The 26325-nt window shown below is 41.1% G+C and overlaps 1 protein-coding gene across 1 annotated transcript; it reads left to right on the top strand.

The window, feature by feature from the left end:
- The first annotated feature begins 787 nt into the window (after positions 1-787).
- adora2b (adenosine A2b receptor) lies at positions 788-26192 on the top strand. Its single transcript, XM_023967380.2, has 3 exons — positions 788-963; positions 1204-1662; positions 23506-26192. The coding sequence occupies exons 2-3, from the start codon at positions 1343-1345 to the stop codon at positions 24275-24277; spliced, it is 1092 nt and encodes a 363-aa protein (XP_023823148.1). The 5' UTR covers positions 788-963; positions 1204-1342; the 3' UTR covers positions 24278-26192.
- The last annotated feature ends 133 nt before the right edge of the window (positions 26193-26325 follow it).

Here is a 26325-nt window from a genome sequence, read left to right as displayed (position 1 = left end):
TTCATGATTGGAAGAAGGCTTTTGATATAATCCGGAATAAAAGTAGCCTACATAAATTAGAGTACCAGTAAATAACACCACATGAGAGGTTATGTTACAGATTTCAACATTGCACCTAATATTATTTGATTTGTGTTGCAGCAGGGTTGTAGTTAGTGTTGTCAGTATCTATCGCCCTGACTGGTACCACTTTTAATTGGGTTTCCAAAAAGCCTATTAAACCCTCTATGCCAGGGTTGTAAAAGTATTTATGTATGGGAAAACAGAGTGGAAAATGGAGAGGTATTTTTGTTTTGCCATCAGGGCCATTCTTATATCCTAATGCATTTCTAAAGTTACTCCATAGTGCAGACAGGCTGGTACATGCCATTCAAACAGGTTAGTGTATTCTCTATCCTGCATGCAAACCTCACTTAAAAAGAAGTAGAGGATCCTAGACTGACAATATATATATATATAATCCTTTGATCATTCTGACTCAGGGAGGACAGTTACAAGTGGGTGGAAATTTAAGTGGATGAATCAATCCACCACATATTTTAGACATTCGTGAAGGGATAGCCTTGAAATTAAAGACATATGTAGATGCCTTGGGTGGGATTTTGCCTGCACAGTAAAAAACTACTACATCAACCTGAAAGCACGTTGGTTCATTGTTTACACCAAATTTAATGGGCGCGTAACGGGTGCCTAATTACGCTTTTACACATGATGACTCTTGTCTCAGCTTCATTAAAGGGGAACTGTGGTTTGCAGAATTGCACGTCGTCTGTAGACATCACTGAATTTGAGGCGTGGCTAGCCTACTCTGTAATATTTTTTTTCTCGTTACTTCAAATGCCATGTGGTGAACGGAACTAGTGAGTCTCCAAAGTGATTCTCCAATACCGCCGCGCAACAGATACTTGGAGGAGTGTAGTATATTTTCAAAGGACTGGCAAATAATGCAAAGTTTCAAGAGGGGTAAGCAACCCAAAAAGAAATTCAGAAATTGTTTGCAGATATTAGTTTTCATGTTTTTAATGTCTAGTGGCTAACATGTGGCTTGGTTAGACTAGTTGTAATAGGTTACCATATCGTTTTTGTTAGACGCATGATAACCGATACGAAGCTGCAAATAATTCACATTTCAAACAATTGTAGTTACAGGGTTTTCTTTGGAGAACAGTAAAGTATCCTATATGGTCTTTTTTCTTTTCACAGATGGCTGTTTTCGCAAACCATACTTTTGGAATATTCTTGGAATACAGCAAAAATACTATCTCTTTTGGACCCACTAGAACAGTCTGCCTTATGACACTTTTATTTCTGACAGACCTAATGTTCTGAAATATTTGCTGAGATGATTCAGTACTACATTGTATTTGAGATATTTATAGCTATTTTATCCATCTCTGGCAATGTATTGGTTTGCTGGGCTGTCGCCATCAACACCACTCTGAAAACCACTACGAACTACTTTTTGGTGTCTTTGGCTGTGGCAGATATTTTGGTGGGTTGCCTTGCCATCCCCTTTGCCATAACCATAAGCATCGGTATATTTTTGGACTTCTATGGATGTCTTTTCCTGGCCTGTTTTGTTTTGGTACTGACTCAAAGCTCAATTTTTAGCCTCCTTGCAGTTGCAATTGATAGATATTTGGCCGTCAAAATACCCCTCAGGTGAGTACCCTATCATGCATTTTGATAGCTAGACAAACATTGAGCGTCTGTGTTTTGTGATTTAAGTGAATCAATAGCATGTACTTAGGAGTAATTAAGGAACGATACAAATAATTAACCCGATACAAATAATGTTTTTCAAGACTGACTTCAATTAGGGCTACTTTACTGACCTTATTGTATCATGTACATGTGTAAAATGGCGTTAAGATAAAGGACAAGAACAATACAGTAGACAACACATTCACAATACTAATTCATAACAGTTAGCCTGCAAACAACATTTAATGAGTCGTTAGGACAACCCCGGGAATGTCACAAAATGGTTGTCTAAAGTGGTCAGGCCACTGTGTCATTGTCCCCTAGAGGTTTTGTCTAGTTCCCGGTTCGGCCCAGGGGCATTTTTAGGACATTCTTGGGACGTTGTGTCATGGTCTCTTGGAGGTTTTGTCTAGTTCACGGTTTGTCCAGGGGACATCAAAAGGATGTTTTTAGGGCGTTCTTGGATGTTGTGTCTTGGCCCCCTGGAGGTTTTGTCTAGTTCTCCGTTTGTTCTGTGTACGTCCCTGAGGACGTTTTCAAGATGTTATGTCATGGTCCACTTGAGATTTTTGGCTAGTTCCCAGGCTTGTTCCAGGGACATCCCTTAAAAAGGTTTTTGGGGCGTTCCCAGGACATAATTTATGCCTGTCATCGGGACGGCTCGTGATGGTCACAGGGGAATGTTCTCAGGACGTCATTGTAAACCACGTCAGAACGTTTTTAGGATGTTGCCAGGACATTCAGTGTACCAGTTGTCAGGACGTTGCCATATGGACCCAAAAGAACGTTCTTTAATTCTTACGGCTGAGATCCCGTTAACGGGATCGACTTGACAACAGCCAGTGAAAGTGCAGGGCGCCAAATTCAAACAACAGAAATCTCATAATTAAAATTCCTCAAACATACAAGTATTTTACACCATTTTAAAGATAAACATGTTGTTAATCCCACCACAGTGTCCGATATCAAAAGGCTTTACGACGAAAGCACACCATCTGATTATGTCAGGTCAGTACATAGTCACAGAAAAACACAGCCATTTTTCCAGCCAAAGAGAGTAGTCACAAAAAGCAGAAATAGAGATACAATTAATCACTAACCTTTGATCTTCATCAGATGACACTCATAGGACTTCATGTTACACAATACATGTATGTTTTGTTCGATAAAGTTCATATTTATATCCAAAAATCTTAGTTTACATTGGCGCGTTATGTTCAGTAATGTTTTGCCTCCAAACATCCGGTGATTTTGCAGAGAGCCACATCAATTTACAGAAATACTCATAATAAACATGGATAAAAGATACAAGTGTTTTACATGGAACTTTAGATAAACTTCTCCTTAATGCAACCGCTGTGTCAGATTTTTTTTAAACTTTACGGAAAAAGCACACCATGCAATAATCTGAGTACGGTGCTCAGACACAAAAACAAGCCATACAGGTACCCGCCATGCTGTGGAGTCAACAGAAGTCAGAAATAGCATTCTAAATATTCACTTACTTTTGATGATCTTCATCAGAATGCACTCCCAGGAATCCCAGTTCCCCAATAAATGTTTGTTTTGTTCGATAAAGTCCATAATTTATATCCAAATATCTCCTTTTTGTTCGCACGTTTAGGTCACAAATCCAAATTCATGATGCGCAGGCCAGACGAAAAGTCAAAAACTTCCATTAAGGTTCGTAGAAACATGTCAAACGATGTATAGAATCAATCTTTAGGATGTTTTTAACATAAATCTTCAATAATGTTTCAACCGGAGAATTCCTTTGTCTTTAGAAAAGGAACGCAGCTACCTCTCACGGGGGCGCGCCTGAGTGAGCTCGTGGCACTCTGCCGGACCCCTGACTCAATCAGCTCTCATTCCCTCATCCTTCACAGTAGAAGCATCAAACAAAGTTCTAAAGACTGGTGACATCTAGTGGAAGCCTTAGGAAGTGCAATATGACCCCATAGACACTGTATATTGGATAGACAAACCTCAGATTTCCCACTTCCTGGTTGGATATTTTCTCAGGTTTTTGCCTCCCATATGAGTTCTGTTATACTCACAGACATCATTCAAACAGTTTTAGAAACTTCAGAGTGTTTTCTATCCAAATCTACTAATACTATGCATATCTTAGCTTCTGGGCCTGAGTAGCAGGCAGTTTACTCTGGGCACCTTATTCATCCAAGCTACTAAATACTGCCCCCAGCCATAAGAAGTTAAGAAATAAATCTTCCTACTGACCTACCTGGGTATGCCCACTCTGATTTCATTACACATCACCATTTGTTACTGTTGCTGAGCCCATTATGGCTGTGATTGGTGAACCACCAATCCATTCAGTGGTCTTTGTCTGTTGGCAAGGTTAGGGACATGCACACAAACAACCCGTCTTACAAACAGTGATCACATTAGCATCTTTGACATACATGATTACATTGTGCATGTTCATATATGTACAGTAATCATTCTTTACCATGTTGTTACCTGGGATTTTAACTGCATTCCTATCATCCCTCTATGCCACCACATCTGTGTCTATAACTATTGCTACACTTTGGGCTCTATTCAATCTGTATTGCTGAAGCGCTAGAAATTTAAAGGTAATTTCAGATTGAGCCGACATATGCAGCGTTTACCGTATCTGCTATTGTGGGAACATTGCCTATACATTTTAATCACCCTGTAATGCTGAACTTCCACAATACGGATTGAATAGAGCCCTTTGTTTGAACTTGCTCTCAGCTCTCTTAGACATACAGTACCAGTCAGAAGTTTGGACACACCTACTCATTCAAGGGTTTTCTACATTGTAGAATAATAGTGAAGACATCAAAACTATGAAATAACACATATGGAACAAATATTTTATATTTTAGGAATATCACACCTGGCACAAAGTATTGTCTTGTACTGTTTTTCCTGCAGGCGGGTGCCTTATACCTGCACCCAGATGAGAGTAGTTAGAAGTCCAGGTAGAGGGTGTGGCTTGGGTCTTAATGGATTTTGTGAGCCTTGTTGAGGGCCCTAACCTTAAAGATCTCATCCAGGCCTGTCTGTCTGACTCCAAGTACCTTGCTTGCTGTGGTGATAATCCTTCTCAGCATGTTCTTCTGACTGACAGTGGCATGACCAAACCAACAAACAATGCAAAAAGTTAAAAAATCTCAATGAAATATTTGTTAAACAGAGTCTGTATAGTACAGTCAACATGAAAAGAGACCCGTGTCTCTGCTGACCCTTTTTATAACGGCACAAGGCGAGACCCAGATGCAGACACGGGAGGCAGATGGTTTGAGTCTTTGATATTTATTAATAATCCAAAAGGGGTAGGCAAGAGAATGGTCGTGGACAGGCAAAAGGTCAAAACCAGTTCAGAGTCCAGGAGGTACAGTGTGGCAGGCAGGCTCAAGGTCAGGGCAGGCAGAATAGTCAGGCAGGCGGGTACAGAGTCCAGAAAACAGGCAAGGGTCAGAACCGGGAGGACTAGCAAAATAGAATAGGAAAGGCAGGGAAAAACACACTGGTTGACTTGGAACATACAAGACGAACTGGCACAGACAGACAGAAAACACAGGTTTAAATACCTAGGGGATAATGGGGAAGATGGGTGACACCTGGAGGGGCTGGAGACAAGCACAAGCAGATCAGGGTGTGACACTTTTTGTAGATCAGGCCTGCACATTTACTCCACTGAATCTTATTGTCCAAGAGGACACCCAGATATTTGTATTCAACTACAAACTCTATGTCCTGACCTCTGATAGATGTTGCAGGGGTGGGTGTTGTCCACTTCCTGAAATCTATACACATGTCTTTGGTCTTGTTGGTTTTGAGGACCAAGTGTGATTCATCACACCACTCTACAAAGTCATTTAGGATTGGGCCACGGTGTTCATCATCATAATGCAACAGGCTGATCAGGGCAGTGTCATCAGCAAACTTGATGAGGTGTCTGTCAGGATGGGAAAGTACAGAAAGTGTACAGGACTGGGCACAAAACACATCCATGTGGGGAGCCTGTGCTGGTGGGGATTTTGTCTGACACATGGGGACCCACCTTTCAGTTGATTTATTTGTCCCTCAGTAACAAGGTTTCCATCCAACCTTTTTATGCAAGTAAAATACATGTTGGATAAGAAATGTCACGACAGGCCTGATGGAAACAGCAAATTTGTCAGTAAACTTTCCAAATGCCGACAAAACAAAATAACCTAGACAAGGTGGGATCTTTCTGTGTCTGTAAAATGTATTATGCCAGAAATGGCGATGGAAATGCAAATATTGATATAATAGCCATCAAATCGAAGTAAACTTGGAGTCACGCGATAGATAGATTCTGTGGTCCTCCCACTACAACTCTGGAAACTATGCAGATTATTAAAATACAGATTAAATATATTATGATGAACTTCACAGGGTGGTGAAAGTGCAGGTGATCTTGATGCTCCTTTCCAATAAATATTGAGGGTCTTATTCTGGTGAAATGGTGGTCGATACTTGGCTGCAGTTTGACAAATACAAATAATCTATTTTTTTGTGCATAATAATCTCATCATGTAGGTTATCCTACCCGCACTGTATCTGCTAACTGTTGGCTAGAGCGCACGTGCCACGACCAGAGTGGACACATTCGCTATTTAACGTCACATTTTTTGTGACAAAACCATCAGTAATGGAAACCCATTTAACTTGTAAAAGTTTATGTGCACTACGTCATTATCTTTATGCAACCAGTACATTTGAGGGAAAGACATATCTAGTGGGAAAATGTGCATATTGTTTTTATGCAGATTTTGGAATATTCACATAAATCTGTTGCCAATTGGATGGAAACCTAGCTACTGCAATATAAACTGTCAATTTGAACCAATTTAGGAGATGCCATGCCTTTGATTTATAATAATCCATAAATCAAGGTAAACTTTTACTTGTAATCAGTGGTATAGAAGTGATGTCTCTGTTCAAAATAGAAAATATGTTTGTCTGTACTGATATGGTTTTAGGCCTAATTCAGTAGTCTTGAAAAAAATGTGAGAGAAGGACATTGGCGGTTAACATTTTACTTCAGGCCTACAGCCTTGGGACCTATAAAAGTCTGGGGCACTGAATAAATGTTATAAAAATAAGGCAATGTAAAATAGGCCTTAGTTGAGACCAGGTATTAAGCCTGCGGTCCGATAATCATATGACCGTGGCTCATCCAGAGTGCGCCTCCTTGTGCTGCCCTAATATTTCCAAAGACAAAGCAACTTAAAAAAGCTGCAGTCGAAGTAGATCAAGACAAGTAATTTAGGTGTACAGGCTTCAACACACCACACAGACCAACGCATTCCTGGGGGTTTCTTTCGTGACTGTTAATCTTCATTGTGTAGATAACCCTATACTTTCAGTAGGCCTATAAAAACCTATGTTATAGTGTGGGGGGCACTGGGCTCTGGCTTTTTTTTTGATAGGCCATGGGTACCTGAAGAGACATTGGAAAAGCAGCTGTAGATAATTCTTACAAGGTTGTAATGACATATTGATGTACACCTTGAGGCACCGCCCCTGGTACACTTTAAAGGGCGCTATAGTAGATCATCAGACCTCTCCCTCCCTCTCAGAGTCTGAGACAATGGCTGGGCCCACTGGATCGATATCTAGCCGGCTGGCCTCAGAGTGTCATCTTATTGATATAGAGCTGGAGGCGGCAGAGGGGCACACTGGTGGTGGCACACAGTCTGGCAGCCCAATGACAGAGGAGACAAATCGGTTCAGATAGAGAAAAAAATCTTTGCATCTTCTGTCTCACAAGACAAGAACTGGGACATCAAACTGCAATTTCAAAGTAAATACCCAGCTATCAGCATAAAGTATGACTAAGGTCAGGAGTTTCTCCTGCTCACAGGCCTAATTGGTCCTGCAGCCAGGAGGAAAACTAAAGGCCCTAACTAGACGTGATCACCTGCATGTGGCCACCTAAAGTAACAGTGAGGACACAGAGGAGGCCAGTTTTGCAGAATCAAACCGCATAGATTCATAGACTTTAAGAACTCCACTTGTTATCAAATTATGTAAGAAACACTCTAACAACGGTAAATGTAATAACACCTGTAAATGTAATAACTTTTCTATTTGTAATAACTTTAGATTTTTTAAATAAATCCATTAAATGTAATAACTTGCCGGTAAGCGTAATAAAATGTTTAACGGTAAACGTAATAACTTTTCCCCCTAAATGTAAAAATTATTACATTAACCGGTGAGTAACAACTTTTTTATGAATAATGTAATAACTTCAATAACATTCAAAACTCTATGTTTTTATGTACTACTTCCCTCAATTTGATGCACATACCACCCCCACTGCCAATCACATCACAGACAAACTCATGCACATCATACAAGAATACTCATACGTTACATAGAGACACTCACAAGCACACATTGAAATGTACACACAAGCGCACACACACACACACACACACACACATATTTGGGTAACACTTTACTTGATTGTTATTAACCAAGCTTATTTTTACGTTATCCGGTGGGTATTACGTTATTAGGTCAGTAGCAACTGTTTTGATGAATAGCATAACTTCAACCGATCATGTACTAACATACCAAAATCAATGTCTTCATGTATTATTTCCCTTATTTTGATGGACGTGGAATAGTCCCAAAGTGCAAAACCCATCACTCTGGCAAGATCAAGTAAACGCTCAAAGTATTTGAACGATTTCAAATCTGGATGGCAGATCTGGATGGCAGATCTGGAAGGCAGATCTGGAAGGCACCAGGGCAATTGGTGTCATTTTAACATGTTGAGTGAACTCAACGTGGGGCGGCAGGTAGCCTAGTGGTTAGAGCGTTGGACTAGTAACCGAAAGGTTGCAAGATCGAATTCCTGAGCTGACAAGGTAAATATCTGCCCTTCTGCCCCTGACCTGAACAAGGCAGTTAACCCACTGTTCCTAGGCCGTCATTGAAAATAAGAACTTGTTCTTAAAACTTCTCTAGGGTAGGGGGCAACATTCAAAATTTTGGATGAAAAGCATGCCCAAATTAAACTGCCTGTTTCTCGGGCCCAGAAGATATGATATGCATATAACTGGTAGATTTGGAAAACACTGTTAAAATAGTGTCTGTGAGTATAACAGAACTGATTTGGCAGGCGAAAACCTGAGAAAAATCCATTCGGGAAGTTGTTTTTGGATTTGTAGTTTTCTATTCAATGCCATTACAGTATCCATTGACTTAGGACTCAAATTGCAGTTCCTATGCCTTCCACTAGATGTCAACAGTCTTTAGAAATTGTTTCAGGCTTGTATTCTGAAAAATGAGGAAGTAAGAGCAGTCTGAATGAGTGGACCCTAAAGTGTCACAGAGCTTTTTCATGCGCGCCACCGAGAGAGTGCCTTTCTTGTTTACCTTTTATATTGACGACGTTATTGTCCGGTTGAAATATTATCGATTTTTTTAGGCCAAAAACAACCTGAGGATTGAATATTAACATCGTTTGACATGTTTCTATGAACTTTACGGATACAATTTGGATTTTTTGACTGCGTTTGAGCCTGTGGATTACTGAAGAAAACGCGTGAACAAAACGGAGGTTTTTGGATATAAAGAGACTTTATCGAACAAAAGGAACTATATTGAGTAAATTAATGTCTGCTGAGTGCAACCATATGAAGATCATCAAAGGTAAGGGATTCATTTTATCTCTATTTCTGACTTGTGTAACTCTTCTACTTGGCTGGTTACTGTTTGTAATGATTTGTCTGCTGGGCTATGTTCTCAAATAATCGTAAGGTATGCTTTCGCCGTAAAGCATTTTTAAAATCTGTCACCGTGGTTGGATTCACAAGAAGTTAATCTTTAAACCTATGTAAAATATGTTTTGTTTTCTGAATTTTTATAATGAGTATTTCTGTATTTGAATTTGGCGCCCAGCAGTTTCACTGGCTGTTGAAGAGGTGGGACGCTAACGTCTCACGTACCCAAGAGAGGTTAACTGACTTGCCTAGTTAAATAAAGGAAAAATAAAAACTAGCCTGAAACCTGAAGACTTGCATTAGCTCCACAAGCTCCCACCTTGGCTTCAGCTCAACAGAGGCTATCAAAGTCTTGKGCTGCGCAGAACTAAACCAGTCAGTAACACCAGCAACCATCAAGCTCAATTTAACCAGGTATTTCTAATATAAAATAACTTATAATACTGTAATGAAAACAGGACTTTTGTTTTGAAAATTACATATGATTGACGTTTAATGTGTTATGAAAGTTAGGGTGAATGATACTGCAACATTCATGAAGGGGTTATGAATGATTTCATAAAGATTTTATCAATGCATATGTATACCCCTTTGGTGTACTGGTATATACGTGCACGTACATACCATTACAAACACATGCACAGACACTCACAGGAACAAAATAACATACACACATTCAGGAAACATTTTATTTAAAAATAAAAGTCTATTGTATAATGGAAACATGTATTTTAGTTGTTACCGTACCCACCAAAGACAGAACAGGGTCAGCCTTTCTCTTGTAGCAGGGGACAAAGTGCCTTACACATGCCACCAAGGCAGTAGGGGATAGCACCTGAAATGTGACGTAGGTGTAATTAAACTTGTCTGAGACCTAAAGATTTGTGTAAGTTCCCTGCTCTAATGCCTACGTTTAAACTTAGCAGGGTAAAAGTATTGTGGCCTGCAGGAGACCTAGGTAAGACACCAGTCTGTCCCATTGGTGCTGTGACCTGAATAGGTACACTACCGGTCAAAAGTTTTAGGACACCTATTCATTCAAGGGTTCTTCTTTATTTTTACTATTTTCTACATTGTAGAATAATACTGAAGACATCAAAACTATGAAATAACATTTATGGAATCATGAGGTAGCCAAAAAAGTGTTAAACAAATCAAAATATATTTTATATTTGAGATTCTTCAAAGTAGCCACCCTTTGCCTTGATGACATCTTTGCACACTCTTGGCATTCTCCCAACCAGCTTCACCTGGAATGCTTTTCCAACTGTCTTGAAGGAGTTCCCACATATGCTGAGCACTTGTTGGCTGCTTTTCCTTCATTCTGCGGTCCGACTCATCCCAAACCATCTCAATTTGGTTGATGTTGGGGGATTGTGGAGGCCAGGTCATCTGATGCGGCACTCCATCACTCTCCTTCTTGGTAAAATAGCCCTTACACAGCCTGGAGGTGTGTTGGGTCATTGTCCTGTTGAAAAACAAATTATAGTCCCATTAAGCACAAACCAGATGGGATGGCTTATCGCGCGAGAATGCTGTGGTAGCCATGCTGGTTGAGCGTGCCTTGAATTCGAAATAAACCACAGACAGTGTCACCAGCAAAGCACCATCACACTCCTCCTCCATGCTTCACTGTTGGAAATACACATGCGGAGATCATCGTTTCACCCGTTCACCCACACTACTCACAAAGACACGGCGGTTGGAACCAAAAATCTCCAATTTGGACTCCAGACCAAAGGACACATTTCCACCGGTCTAATGTCCATTGCTCGTGTTTCTTGGCCCAAGCAAGTCTCTTCTTATATTTGGTGTCCTGTAGGAGTGGTTTATTTGCAGCAATTCTACCATGAAGACCTGATTCACACAGTCACAGTTGATGTGTCTGTTACTTGAATCTGTGAAGCATTTATTTGGGCTGCAATTTCTGAGGCTGGTAACTATAATGAACTTATCCTCTGCAGCAGAGGTAACTCTGGGTCTTCCTTTCCTGTGGCGATCCTCATGAGAGCCATGGAGTGTCTCTTTGCTTATTTGAGCTGTTCTTGCCATAATATGGACTTGGTCTTTTACCAAATAGGGCTATCTTCTGTATACCACCCCTACCTTGTCACAACACAACTGATTGGCTGAAACGCATTAACAAATTAACTTTTAACAAGGCACACCTGTTAATTGAAATGCATTCCAGGTGACCACCTCATGAACCTTTGTCCCCAGGGATGTTTTTAGGACACTCTTGGGACGTTGTGTCATGATCCCCTGGGGGTTTTGTCTAGTTCCTAGTTGGTCCCGGGACCTCACTGAGGACATTTTCAGGACGTTCTTGCGACATTGTGTCATGGTTCCCTGAAGTTCCCCAGGACGTTCTTGGCGGCCTTGACGGGCTTGGCAACAGTAACAAGGGGCGAGGTGTAATGAAACTAGGGTCTGTGTGCCCTAAGTACAATACTTTTTTCTGAGGGGGGGTGACATCCCCAACCAACCGGGAACTAGACAAAACCTCCAGGGGAACATGACACAATGTGGGGAGTCCTCATTATTGTTTGCAGGGGACTATTGGAGATTACGTGTGTGTGCGTGCATGTGTGTGTGTGTGTGTGCGTGTGTGTGTGTGTGTTTACATTTTGTGGGCTTGTAGAGTCTCTATGTATGAGTATTCCTGTATGATGTGCATGAGTTTGTTTGTGTTGTAATTGGCAGTGGGTGGTGGTATGTGCATCAAATTGACTGAAGTACTACATTTTATTTTGGTATGTTATTACATGATTGATTGACGTTATTATATTATATATGAAAATATGTTACTCACCAGTTAATGTAATAACCACCGATTAATGTAATAACTTATTACATTTACCAGGAAAAAGTTTACCTTTCAGTATTTTATTACGTTTAGGTTGCTGATAAACATTATMATTTGTTTCATCCTTCCAACTACAAGTCCCAGTACGACATATCACTTTACATTTCTATTTCTATTCTATCCAAATTTGACCGAAGTCATGCTGGAAAAGCGTTGGGAAAAGTGACGTAAAGAGGAGCACTACAGAGCAGGAGTGAAGCCACTGTCCACATAAGACCCACATCATATACCTAGTCCTCCTATTGTTTTTGGCACTCTGAAGCCAACCTAAATCAAGGTATAATGGCAAACACAAACATTAGCAACCATGATATCCTGCAAGTTATATCGGCCAATAAAGATCAGGCAGTTCAGCAAAAATAAAGACATACCTTGAAATAAACAATGACATGAATCATTATTTGACCATTAATTTCTGCAAAACGTGCAGTATTCTGTTGATGGAGTTGTTGTAGCTTACTTGCTAGCTAGCTAGATTATTCCATCCCCAAACACCATGCTAGATCTGTGTGGTGCAAGTGGGCCAGTTCRTTTTGTATAGCCCGGTACACTTATATAGCTGACTATCTTTTGTTTTTTACCATCTACTAGCAATATAACATGACAAAACTCTTTGGGCACTTTAGTACCAATTTACCCAATTCAACTCCATCACCAAATCCACCCACCGACGAACTGTAACATTGGTGGTCAGTGCACAGAACCTGTTTTTAGCCTCAGATTCATGGTGACTCCACTGTTGGTAGTCATCGTAATCATTTGGTACAAAGTAGGACCCGCATATGACTGAAGCGCTTGGTGATTTCCTGACCCAGTCTGCCCGAATCGGTCCGACTTTCTACCCGTCTTCTTGCATTTCGATCAAACATGTATGCCGGTTAACAGTGCACTGCAGCCACCACCAGGCTGTTCCTTTCTTGATGACAAAGCCACAATTTATTGTTGGTAAATTCATTTTGATAAATGTAATTTAAATTGTGAAAATAGAAGTGTAAAATGTGTTTATTTTATAAACTTTTGCATAAAGACCGTTTCGATGAAATATCATCAATCTATGTTGTTAGATTTGTGGAAATATATCGTGCAACCTGCCCTTTAAGGCAAACTGCTGCTTTTCCATTTACGGATATTTCCCAAGAATGTCCTCAATCAGTCAAATTTTCTTTACCCTTCCCAGTATGTAATTCCCTTCATGGGTGAAGAGTCAGACAGACTATTCCTCAGGGGGTGTTAATAAAATGACATCTCATCTAGAGGTCGACCGATTAATCGGAATGGCCGATTTTAATTAGGGCCGATTTCAAGTTTTCATAACAATCGGTAATCGGTATTTTTGGACACCGATTTGACGATATTTTATTTTTTTACACCTTTATTTAACTAGGCAAGTCAGTTAAGAACACATTCTTATTTTCAATGACGGCCTAGGAACGGTGGGTTAACTGCCTTGTTCAGGGGCAGAACGACAGTTTTTTACCTTGTCAGCTCGGGGATTCATTTTTGCAACCTTCCGGTTACTAGTCCAACGCTCTAACCACCTGCCTTACATTGCACTCCACGAGGAGCCAGCCTGTTACGTGAGGGCAGCAAGTAGTCAAGGTAAGTTGCTAGCTAGCATTAAACTTATCTTATAAAAAAACAATCAATCTTAACATAATCACTAGTTAACTACACATGGTTGATGATATTACTAGTTTATCTAGCGTGTCCTGCGTTACATATAATCGATGCGGTGCCAGTTAATTTCTCATTAAATCACAGCCTACTTCGACAAACGGGTGATGATTTAACAAGCGAATTTGMGAAAAAAGCACTGTCGTTGCACCAATGTACCTAACCATAAACATCAATGCCTTTCTTTAAAATCAATACACAAGTATATATTTTTAAACCTGCATATTTAGTTAATATATGCTAACATATTTCTTCTAACTAGGGAAATTGTCACTTCTCTTCATTGAAGGTTGTTCAATGTAATAGCAATATTTAGACTTAGGGATGCCATCCGTTAGATAAAATACGGAACGGTTCCGTATTTCACTGAAAGAATAAACGTTTTGTTTTTGAAATGATAGTTTCCGGATTCGACCATTTTAATGACCAAATGCTCGTATTTCTGTGTTATGTTATAATTAAGTCTATGATTTGATTTGATAGAGCAGTCTGACTGAGCGATGGTAGGCACCAGCAGGCTCGTAAGCATTCATTCAAACAGCACTTTCGTGCGTCTGCCAGCAGCTCTTCGCAATGCTTCAAGCATTGCGCTGTTTATGACTTCAAGCCTATCAACTCCCGAAATTAAGCTGGTGTAACCGATGTGAAATGGCTAGCTAGTTAGCGGGGTGCGCGCTAATAGCATTTCAAACGTCACTCGCTCTGAGACTTGGAGTAGTTGTTCCCCTTGCTCTGCATGGGTAACGCTGCTTCGAGGGTGGCTGTTGTCGCTGTGTTCCTGGTTCGAGCCCAGGTAGGAGCGAGGAGAGGGACGGAAGCTATACTGTTACACTGGCAATACTAAAGTGCCTATAAGAACATCCAATAGTCAAAGGTATATGGAATACAAATCGTATAGAGAGAAATAGTCCTATAATAACTACAACCTAAAACTTCTTACCTGGGAATATTGAAGACTCATGTTAAAAGGAACCACCAGCTTTCATATGTTATCATGTTCTGAGCAAGGAACTTAAACGTTAGCTTTCTTACATGGCACATATTGCACTTTTACTTTCTTCTCCAACACTTTKTTTTTGCATTATTTAAACCAAATTGAACATGTTTCATTATTTATTTGAGGCTAAATTGATTTTATTGATGTATTATATTAAGTTAAAATAAGTGTTCATTCAGTATTGTTGTAATTGTCATTATTACAAATAAATAAATAGAAAACCGATTTTTTTTTTTTTTGGTGCTCCAATAATCGGTATCGGCGTTGAAAAATCATAATCGGTCAACCTCTAATCTCATCATCATATACAGAAAGGTTGCTGCTCAATGCCAGCAAATGCATTATATAGTCTCATAACAACATTTCTTTTTAGAAATCCAGACGGATTTAAACATCCTTTTTTATGGTTTTCCGCTTTACCCCAGACCCACATCACACACGTGGTAATGAGAAAGGTATATGGTCAGCTCAAATTACTCTACTCTAGCCATTTCTTTAGTTTATGTGTGTGACTGTGTGTGTGTTTGGGCCTTAGTCTTGTGGGACTGTGGTTCCCTCAGATCAGAGTGTTTTCACAGCTGGCTCTGGTGGAAGTGAAAAGGCAGACTCAAATGCTTCAAACCATGAGAGATGGAGCTCTGTTCTGCACCCTCTGACAACACTAATACACACCCATTTTAGGGCCTTTGTTTCCTTTTCATGTTTCCCAGAAAGAGACATCAAACTATTTATGTATTTTCTTCCACCCACACCATACCGTTTGAAGGGAAAGATCCAATAGCATAACCTCTGGCTATCCATGTTCCAAGAGTTAACAAACCTGCCAGGGCCTTCTTCACCTAGCTGTCTCTCACCAACAGTCTCTTCAGTTCATGTTCACAGGCCCTACATGGTTTTCTCTGCTCAGAAAGAACCAGTGTTGTGTCCTTGAAAAGCTGCTTTCCTCTGCTAATGAGACTAAACTGTTTTTTTAGAGGCTTTTTTCAGAAGGATGGTATTGCTAAACTAAGTGTGTGGACTTGCCACTATTGAGCCCCAAACACTGTCAGGCTGTCTCAATAAAGTTTGTCATTTTGGCTTTTGCAGTTGTTTCAGGCAACAGGTCTTTCTTACTACATTAATGTCATCACACATAACAGATAGATATATGATGTAAATACAACAACAAAGAGTGTAAATAGTAAGAAGAAACCACTCCTCACCACCTTTATCTATCACAATTCTGCAACACATTGAAGGAAATTCATACATGTTGTTTGTACAAAACCATAAAGCCAAGCCTCATGCACACCAGCATTATTCATAGTTTCCATCCAAGCAATACATTGACTGTATGGCTCTGGGTTGCGTTAAAGTGTTGATGATAATTCCATTCACCAGACCAGATTCCACCTGAGAGTCGTACTGTTAGGCCTACTCTCATCTATAGTGACAGCAGAATGTGCTCACTTGTGTTCACAAGGTGTGGCACCTCATCGCCATGAATCCAAGCCTCTAAATCCTGGTATGACTGTACTAGTTTGGCCTGTGGCTACAGATAATATCACACATCTCACATAGAGATATCACACTCTCAAATCTCTTGAGCCGATCTATAAGAACTGCTGGTGCTATGCCATGTGAGGGCAGGATATTTACATAATCAAAGTGATATTTGATTTGCATAATCAAAGTGTAGGCWAATGCAAATAGTCTGGCTAGCCATTTGACTAGATGTTCAGGAGTCTTATGGCTTGGGGGAAGAATCATGAGGTTGCCACTGGGTCAAAGAGAAACACCTGTTCCCCTTGAGGCTATACTGTGGACATCTCTGTTTGAGACTACTGTGGAATCTCTGTTTGAGACTATACTGTGGACATCTCTGTTTGAGACTATACTGTGGACATCTCTGTTTGAGACTATACTGTGGACATATTCTGTTTGAGACTATACTGTGGACATCTCTGTTTGAGACTATACTGTGGACATCTCTGTCATGTTTAAGCGGATGTGCTTTGTGATTATTGACTGTGTACTAGCCTGGCAGAGGTTTGTGGGCTGCAATGTGCACCAGGCGGAAGCCCAGGAACCATGGGGTTATAAAAGGGATGTGTGGGGAGAGAGGGACAGAAAAAAGGGAGAGAGAGAGTGAGAGAGATGCCAGCGTGCTGTCGTCATGCCAGAACTAATCTGCTCAGCAGCTCATTTACTGGCCCTCACAGTGAGGAATGTCACCAGGCCATCAGAGAGAGCGAGACAGAGATAGGGAGATAATATATAGAGAGGGCCTGAGGGAAAGTGAGATAGAAATAGAGGGCGTGTGAGGGGGAGAGAGAAAGAGGGAGCATGTGAGGGAGACAGAGAGTGAGAGAGACAGTGAGAGAGCTGTCCACCCCCAGATATTAGTCACTGTCTGGAACACAAACGTTTCTGGGCTTGACTTACAGGTTAGAGGACTAAGACGAGAGAGAGAGAGAGACTGAGAAATGTATGGATGATGAGAGAAGAAGAGAGAGGAAGGAGTGATGTGTGTGTCCCCCCTATAGCCTTAGGGCCCATCACTTCAGGTCCCTAAACATGGTCATGGCTGTCTGTGGATTATTGATGGCACTGGGGGCACAGCCACAGCATCCTTCACTGAGGGAGAGAGTGATGGGGAAATGGAGAAATAGGGAGAGAGGTAGAATAATTTACTGCTGCATTATTAAAGTCCCAGTCGTCTGTTTTGAGGCCTTGGCGTCTGAGGGGCTACAGTACTAATACTGTAGGTAATGATTGAAAGCCACGGTTATCTTGTCAAATGAGCTACTGCTGCCTGTGAAACTTAACTTGTATGACATTTTACTGGCAAATTGCAGCTGTTTCATGAGGAGGGAAGGAAAAACATTTGCAGCAGAGAACGACCACTTCATCTTTTTGAATAAAACCAAAAAGTAATTTTTTCCATTGCACTTAACTATTAGTCTGTATAGAAATATGCCTTACCAGAGTGTATGTAGATTACTCTAATAGTCGTTGATATTTGTCGTCCTAGAGGAAATATCATGCGGAAATATCGTTTACATGATTATCGTGGCTAGTGACTCAACTATAATGACATTACATGCTATAATCAGAGCAAAGTGAAGTCACATGAGCACTGACAACAAATGTTCATGCTTAAACTGTGTACATGACCAATAAACTTTGATTTGATTATCCTATATCTACTGTATATTTGCTATATGGTTTCATGGTTTGGCTTGAGAACTCAGTGTTGGGGCTCTGTTCAATCTGTATCGCTGAAGCGTTACACATTGCGTAATAGAAAATGAAAATTGCAATTATGCAACCTTTTGGGTGACCCGACCAAATTCACCTTGAAATGTGAGTTTTAGCAACCACGAAATGGCAGAGCGATTTCAGTATAGTGCACCTTTTAAGGTCATTTTTGATTAAGCCGACATATGCAGTGTTTTTGGCAGTGTAGAACCAGAGAAGGCCTAAGGATTTATTTTTTAAATTATACTTAACAAAAATATAAATGCAACATGCAACAATTACAGTTCATATGAGGAAGTCAGTCAATTGAAATGAATTAATTGGGCCCTAATCTATGGATTTCACATGACTGGGCAGGGGCGCAGCCATGGGTGGGCCTGGGAAGGCATAGACCCACCCATTTGAGAGTCAGGCCCACTCACTTGGGAGCTAGGCTCAGCCAATCAGAATGACTTGTTTGCCACAAAAGTTTTTTTTGCAGACAGAAATATTTCTCAGTTTGGTCAGCTCAGACGATCCCACAGGTGAAGAAGCTGGCGTGGTTACACGTGTCTGTGGTTGTGCGACCGGTTGGACGTACTGCCAAAATGACGTTGTAGGCAGCTTATGGTTGAGAAATTAACATTCAATTCTCTGGCAACAGCTCTGGTGGATATTCCTGCAGTCAGCATGCCATTTGCACGCTCCCTCAACTTGAGACATCTGTGGCATTGTGTTGTGTGACAAAAATGCCCATTTTAGAGTGGCCTTTTATTGGTGCACCTGTAAATGATCATGCTGTTTAATCAGCTTCTTGAAATGCCACACCTGCCAGGTGGATAGATTATCTTGGCAAAGGAGAAATCACATTTTGACTTGCAATGGGTGGGACAGTTTTAAAAAAGTGACGGGCCGAGACATTTCACTAGTGAGGGCAAAGGGAAATAATCATTGGGTCAAGCAGTAGTTTTCCCACGCTTGGCTCTGCATGGTCAATCTGAAGTCTGCAGTGGCCCGCACAGTATTTACTGCGATGCAGGCCTCTGCAGAAGTCAGAGCAATCATACTTCTAGCGCATCGGGAAGCTCTCATACGCATCCAATAAATTGGTCTGCACCGCGTCACTCATAGTGATTCAAGGCTAATCTCTGTAGCCTTCCAGGTAATTAYAAGCAACTGACTAAACGAAAAGACCTCACCTCTTYTGAGATGTTGGAATCTGTTTCCCAGTGCTTGACAATAGAAGCTCAGCCAAGATAGCATGAAGTAAAAAGATTGCACCATTTTCACACCTGCATCTCCACCCCGAATCTCCCCCAAACAAAATTACCCTACATTTAGGCTATTATTTATATGTGTATTTCACACTATTTTGAGGTAAAAACCAGAGTATAATGTTTATATGGATGTCAATCCCAACACATGTTCATGTCATCGTTACCAATCAACTGCATTACAGTTCATAACTGATTTCTGTGTGCTAGCTATTCTAAAAGCTTATACGAATGGCAGTTAGCATTTAGCAGTCACTTTTTCTAAACCGGAAAAGGGACAACTTCTACATGTTATGCAGCAATAACCACATYGTGGGCCTGTTGCAACACATAAATCATGACGGACTTGACAAATATCTGCTTTGTTAGATCAGATTTGTTGAATGTGCGCCAATACAGCATCCTTCTATCCCCCACTGTATGAATTCCATTGACCTCTTTACCACATCTATCCCAATTACCTCCCTGATATCTTTCCAGGAGTTCAAACTCATTTCCGTGTCTTTAAAATCCCTACATGAGGTATAAATATGTTTTTTATTTGTGAACTTGTTCTGACAGATTTCCTCAAAATTCTTGTTTGTTGTCAAGGAAGTGAGTTTGTGTTTTATACAGGATGATCAAGATTAACTTCTTTCAAACTTCTTTTCCAAATGATCATCATCTGGTGAGTGGTACTGTTTTGTTGCAGCTTGCTTGCTGTTAGACATCTCTTTGAAAATAATGACTGTGAATCATTGTTGCATTTAAACCTCAGATCACCGGTTAGTGTGATGAACGTGATAAAATATATTTGCAAAGGGAAGTAATAGCTGGTTTGTTAATTTCATTTTGGAAATGAAATGGTTGTGCTTTTGTATTGTTCTGATTTCAAGGGGCCTACTGGAGTGAATGGGATGCTTAATATTTAACCTTATTTGATGCTGTGTGTGACTGCTGTTGCCTGTCTTATCAGCCTTGTCTATGTGTTTGACCAAACCTGTCTCTCCTTCAGCTCCATGGAGTGCACAGGTATTAGCCTACGGTCGCTGTCCATTCAGCACCTTGAGCCTGTCACTGTTGATGTGACACTGTTGTTATTGCTATGGGTGATGGTGTGATAGTGGTGTTAGGCTACCATAGGTTATGTAAACCGTGTGTTTTTTGTTTTGCTGGTTGCATTATTTTATGCTGTGTGTCATGTTGTGTCCATGCTGAACTGTCACTGTGTGTGCGGCAGCCTGAAGCACGGACAGGCCTGTTTGATTCATTCATAATGTCATCAAAAAGCATTGCTCCTCCTTCACTACAACTAGAATGGTCTGACTACAAAATATACAATGTCGGGTTCATTACGTGATGCAATGTTTTCAGTCATTTTTTTTATTTCTGAGTTTGATACAACGTAATGGAAGATTTTTGGTTCCTCTGAAGGCCTAGGTCCTATAGTCATGGTTTGCCACTGGTTTACGGTGAATGCATTCTCCGCTAACGCAGGAACATTGTTTTTAAATTGAAATCCTGCTGTAACGCTGAACTTCCGCCGTTAGGAAATCTCTGAATCAGAGAGGTGCGGGGGGCTGCCAAATATCCACATCTTCGGCACCCGGGAAACYCGGAATAGGCTGTCGTGCCCTCTTCAAGACTGTCTTGGTGTGTTTAAGACTATGATAGTTTGTTGGTGATGTTGACACCAAGGAACTTGAAGCTCTCAACCTGCTCCACTACAGCCCCGTCGATGAGAATGGGGGCGTGCTCAGTCCACTTGTTCCTGTAATCCACAATCATCTCCTTTGTCTTGATAATGTTGAGGGAAAGGTTGTTATCCTGGCACCACATGGCCAGGTCTCTGACCTCCTCCCAATAGGCTGTCTCATCGTTGTCTGTGATCAGGCCTACCACTGTTGTGTCGTCAGCAAACTTAATGATGATGTTGGAGTCGTGCCTGGCCATGCAGTCATGAGTGAACAGGGAGTACAGGAGGGGACTGAACACACACCCCTGAGGGGCCCCTGTGTTGAGGATCAGCGTGGCGGATGTGTTGTTACCTAACCTTACCTCCTGGGGGTGGCCCGTTAGGAAGTCCAGGATCCAGTTGCAGAGGGAGGTGTTTAGTCCCAGGGTCCTTMGCTTAGTGATGAGCTTTGAGGGCACTGTGGTGTTGAGCGCTGAGCTGTAGTCAATGAATAGCATTCTCACATAGGTGTTCCTTTTGTCCAGATGGGAAAGGACAGTGTGGAGTGCAATAGAGGTTGCATCATCAGTGGATCTGTTGGGGTGGTATGCAATTATCCCAGAAACCCTAGAGTGGGTCTAGGGTTTCTGGGATAATGGTGTTGATGTGAGCCATGACCAGCCTTTGTTGTGTTGTGGGTCTGAATACTTTCCGAAGGCACTGTATAACTTCTGTGTGTTCAACACTGAATAGATAGACTGTTGTTCTTAGAGAGGTGATGAGTTGTACTCTGACGGTTTTTCCTTTCACATGCCTGTCTCTGAGTCAATGTGCTCAGTGAAATGTGGTGTAACAGTTAGCCAACATATAAGTAAATTCTTAACTTCTTACTTGCTCAACACATCACAAATTGCCAAATTCTCATTCTTTGTGCAATACTCCTGTTCGCTGCAGCTGATTCAGCTTTTTTGGTCTTAGGCAAATTCTTACATTGATTGGATCATGGATTACGTAATGTTCAGATATTAATACTAACATGCCACTTAGAATGCATTCCCTATACAACACATTCCTTAATAAGTGGTAGCCTATGCTATGGATATTGGAACAGAGCATATGGAGCCCAATGGCATTCATACCCAGACCTCGATCGATAGAAGGGTCGTTCCACAAAATGAGTGTCTTAAATTTTAAGTAAACACGTGTTTCTACACCTGCATTGCTTGCTGTTTGGGGTTTTAGGCTGGGTCTCTGTACAGCACTTTGAGATATCAGCTGATGTACGAAGGGCTATATAAATACATTTGATTTGAAGTAGAAATTGTGCACAAATATGTAATTTTAAAGGCCTGTTATTTTAAATGTAGTGCCCTTTAGTGTAGACCATATGGAAAGTTCAATAAATCAGATTTTTTAATATGAATAAGACTTGCTGAAGAGCAAAAATTCTGCATTTTGACATGTTCCTCTGTGTACCCACTGTGATTTTAACCCACTTAACACCAACATTTCTCCAAGTTTTCACCATCATTATAAAGCCCTAGATATTTTGTGGTTTGACAAAGTCATTTCTGAAGATGATTATTTATTTCATATGATTTAGTGATTCATAAAAACTGTCCCTTGTTTTAAGATCAACTCTGTTACGTGAACTGAACTTTCGTTTTAATATGGTGAAACTATGCTTTTTAAAAATGATTATTCAAAGGAAACATTGAACATCTAATAGTCAAATCCTAGTGTTAAAGCAGGTGAGCTGGTTCTGGCCCTTTTCTTTTTGGGTCGAGCATAACACGCCAATGTTACCCACAGATAGACGGGCTAGAAACGTTTTCACAATTTCAATTGTTTTGTGAAGCTTGTATTCCCCTATTCCCCCTGTCACAATGGGATTTATAACTGAATTACGATGAAATCGTTAACCCTTTTTGAGATGGGAAAACATTATTATAATTTTTTTGACCAAGTTACGCTACTCAAAAGGCACCTAATTGGTGGAACCACCCAGAAGTCTGTTGGAATGATGTCTCGTTATGTTTTGGTACCTTGCTTTAGACAGTAAGATGGAAATGATATATTACTCCTATCACAGGCCCTAATTTAATGTTCCGTTGGAAGAACTTTAAGGACAGCATATTYGCTTCTCTATTGCCCTATTGTCTTTCTGTAATAACTCATTATTACGATATGTTAATCATGAATAGATGTGCAGTATAAGCACCATAATGCTTGATAGGGGGCCACTGTGGCCGTTAAGGGCACTCAGTCACAACTTTTAGGGAAAAGAAAATAAGACCCATTTATAACCCCCATGGATATTAACCAGCGTATTTTTGGTCTTCCCTCATCCTCTTATCCAGGTACAAGGAGCTGGTGACGGGTACGAGGGCCAGACGAATCATCGCCATCTTATGGATCCTGTCTTTCGTCATCGGCCTCATCCCATTCCTGGGTTGGAACCTGAAGGTGACTTCCTGCCGTCAGAATGTCTCCAGCAGCCTGACGAATGGCAAGTCTTTGGGGGACAATGCCAGTACCACCACCCCCCCCCTGGTGGACGATCTGGGCAGTGCAGGGGACTTCCTGAGCAGCTGCAAGCTTACCTGCCTGTTTGAGAGTGTGGTGGACATGCACTACATGGTCTACTTCAACTTCTTCGGCTGCGTCCTGCCTCCTCTGTTTATCATGCTAGGCATCTATGTGAAGATCTTCACCGTGGCCCGCAAGCAGATGCACCAGATTGAACTCAAGTGCTCAGTGAGCAGCAATGGGGACAGCCACCATCACGGGCTCCTGCAACGCGAGATCCGTGCCGCCAAGTCTCTGTCCATCATTGTGGGGCTGTTTGCCCTATGCTGGCTGCCCGTGCACATCCTCAACTGCCTGACCCTGTTCTACAAGGACCTGTGCAAGCCGGCCCCCGTCATGTACATAGCCATCATGCTGTCACATGCCAACTCAGCCGTCAACCCCGTTATCTATGCCTACCGCATCCAGGACTTCAGGAACACCTTCCGAAAGATCCTGACGCGTCACGTCCTATGTCAGAAGGAGGAGCCTTACCTCCACTCCTCCAATGGGAGCAGGCGGAACAGAGACCAGATCCACATGACCATTGACCCTTTACTCTGAGGGGTGGGGCTACAGGGGGCATGACCCTTTACTGTARGAGCAGACACCAGTGTTCGTGAGGCGACTAGCCCCGCCTACATAACTTTACTTCAAGGGTGGGGCCACAGGCCGGGGGTATGACTCAAGGAGAGCCCCAACCCCCCATGTTATTGTTGTATTGTATTCTTCAATGACATTTTAAGTGAGATTATAAATGTTTACAGAACAAAGAGAGTGGGTATGAKGAAATGTGAAACTGAATAGATTATCTGCCTTGAATGGCGAGCATTGCTTATGAGTTAGGATGAGTATCATGACCCAGGTTATGGAAAGGTAGCCTGGTCCCAGATCTGTTTGTGCTGTCTTGCCCACTCCTATGGTCATTGTCATGGCCATAGGAGTTGGCAAGACACMGCAAACACATCTGGGACCAGGCTAGTGAAAAGCAGGCAAGAGTCTTATTTACTTTAAAGCTGGAATCCGTATTAGGTGAAACTGCCACGTCCTTTTGCAATTTACAACAAACAACGAACAGACAACGAACAGAGTTTTTTTCCCTCTGATATAATTTCACATGCATTAGAACAGCCACTCTGCTGGATGCTTCTCTCCTCTGTTTCATCAACTTAACAAAAACAATAACAAATCCACTGGGGTGAACAATGGCACAGTTCACCTTATGATTTCAACTGTTAAGGATTATCTACTACTAAAGTGTTATCTACTACAAGATAACACTTTATTTACCATTCCTACACATTAACCATAACTYAAAACATTGCTTTTTCTATGCCTTAACTTTTCAAAATAATATACATCAATTGTTCAACTTTTTTTACCAATTTTTGGTATTTTATTTATTGTCATGTAGCATTTTTTTTTTTACCTGGCTGAGGTGTGTACTGTATTGTTCATCATGGGCTACATCGCACTTGCTCAGTACAGGTCTTGTGTAAAAAACAGACATAGGAAAGTCTGCCCAGTGGAACAATTTACGACTGCAACAACACCAAAATCTCCAGTGAGAGGGCATAACACACACGCAACACAGCTCGGAGTGGAAAAGTATTTTTACACATAATATGAACTTGTGGGGTGTTATTGTGCTCTGCTTGAATTTAGCAAATGTCATGGCTTCTTTAGTGTCATGGAGAAAGCTCAGGAATATACAGAATGTGGTGAGGAAGACTGACTGAGTTGTGAAAAGATACATCTGAAATTCACAGACACAGACGATATTTGGAGGTTGAGACCTCTGGCAAAAAAAGTATATATAAATCATCACTCACAAATACAGTTAAAGTCATAAGTTTACATACACTTAGGTTGGAGTCATTATATCTCGTTTTTCAACCACTCCACAAATGTCTTGATAACAAACTAGTTTTGGCAAGTCGGCTTTGTGCATGACACAAGCAATTTTTCCAACAATTGTTTACAGACAGATTATTTCACTTATAATTCACTGTATCACAATTCCAGTAGGTCAGAAGTTTACATACACTAAGTTGACTGTGCCTTTAAACAGCTTGGGAAATTCCAGAAAATGATGTCATGGTTTTAGAAGCGTCTGACAGACTAATTTGACATCATTTGAGTCAATTGGAGGTGTACCTGTGGATGTATTTCAAGGCCTACCTTCAAACTCAGTGCCTCTTTGATTGACATCATGCAAAAATCAAAAGAAATCAGCCAAGACCTCAGAAAAAAAATTGTGGACCTCCACAAGTCTGGTTCATCCTTGGGAGCAATTTCCAAACGCCTGAAGGTACCATGTTCATCTGTACAGACAATAGTACGCAAGTATAAACACCATGGGACCACACAGCTGTCATACCGCTCAGGAAGGAGACGTGTTCTGTCTCCTAGAGATGAACGTACTTTGGTGCGAAAAGTGCAAATCAATCCCAGAACAACAGCAAAGGACCTTGTGAAGATGCTGTAGGAACAGGTACAAAAGTATCTATATCCACAGTAAATGAGTCCTATATCGACATAACCTGAAAGGCGCTCAGCAAGGAAGAAGTCACTGCTCAAAAACGGCATAAAAAAAGCCAGACTACGGTTTG

This window comes from Salvelinus sp. IW2-2015, linkage group LG23, assembly GCF_002910315.2.
Source record: "Salvelinus sp. IW2-2015 linkage group LG23, ASM291031v2, whole genome shotgun sequence".
Lineage (NCBI taxonomy): Eukaryota > Metazoa > Chordata > Actinopteri > Salmoniformes > Salmonidae > Salvelinus > Salvelinus sp. IW2-2015.
Note: the sequence above shows the minus strand (reverse complement) of the source record. Positions and strands in the feature narration are given on the sequence as shown.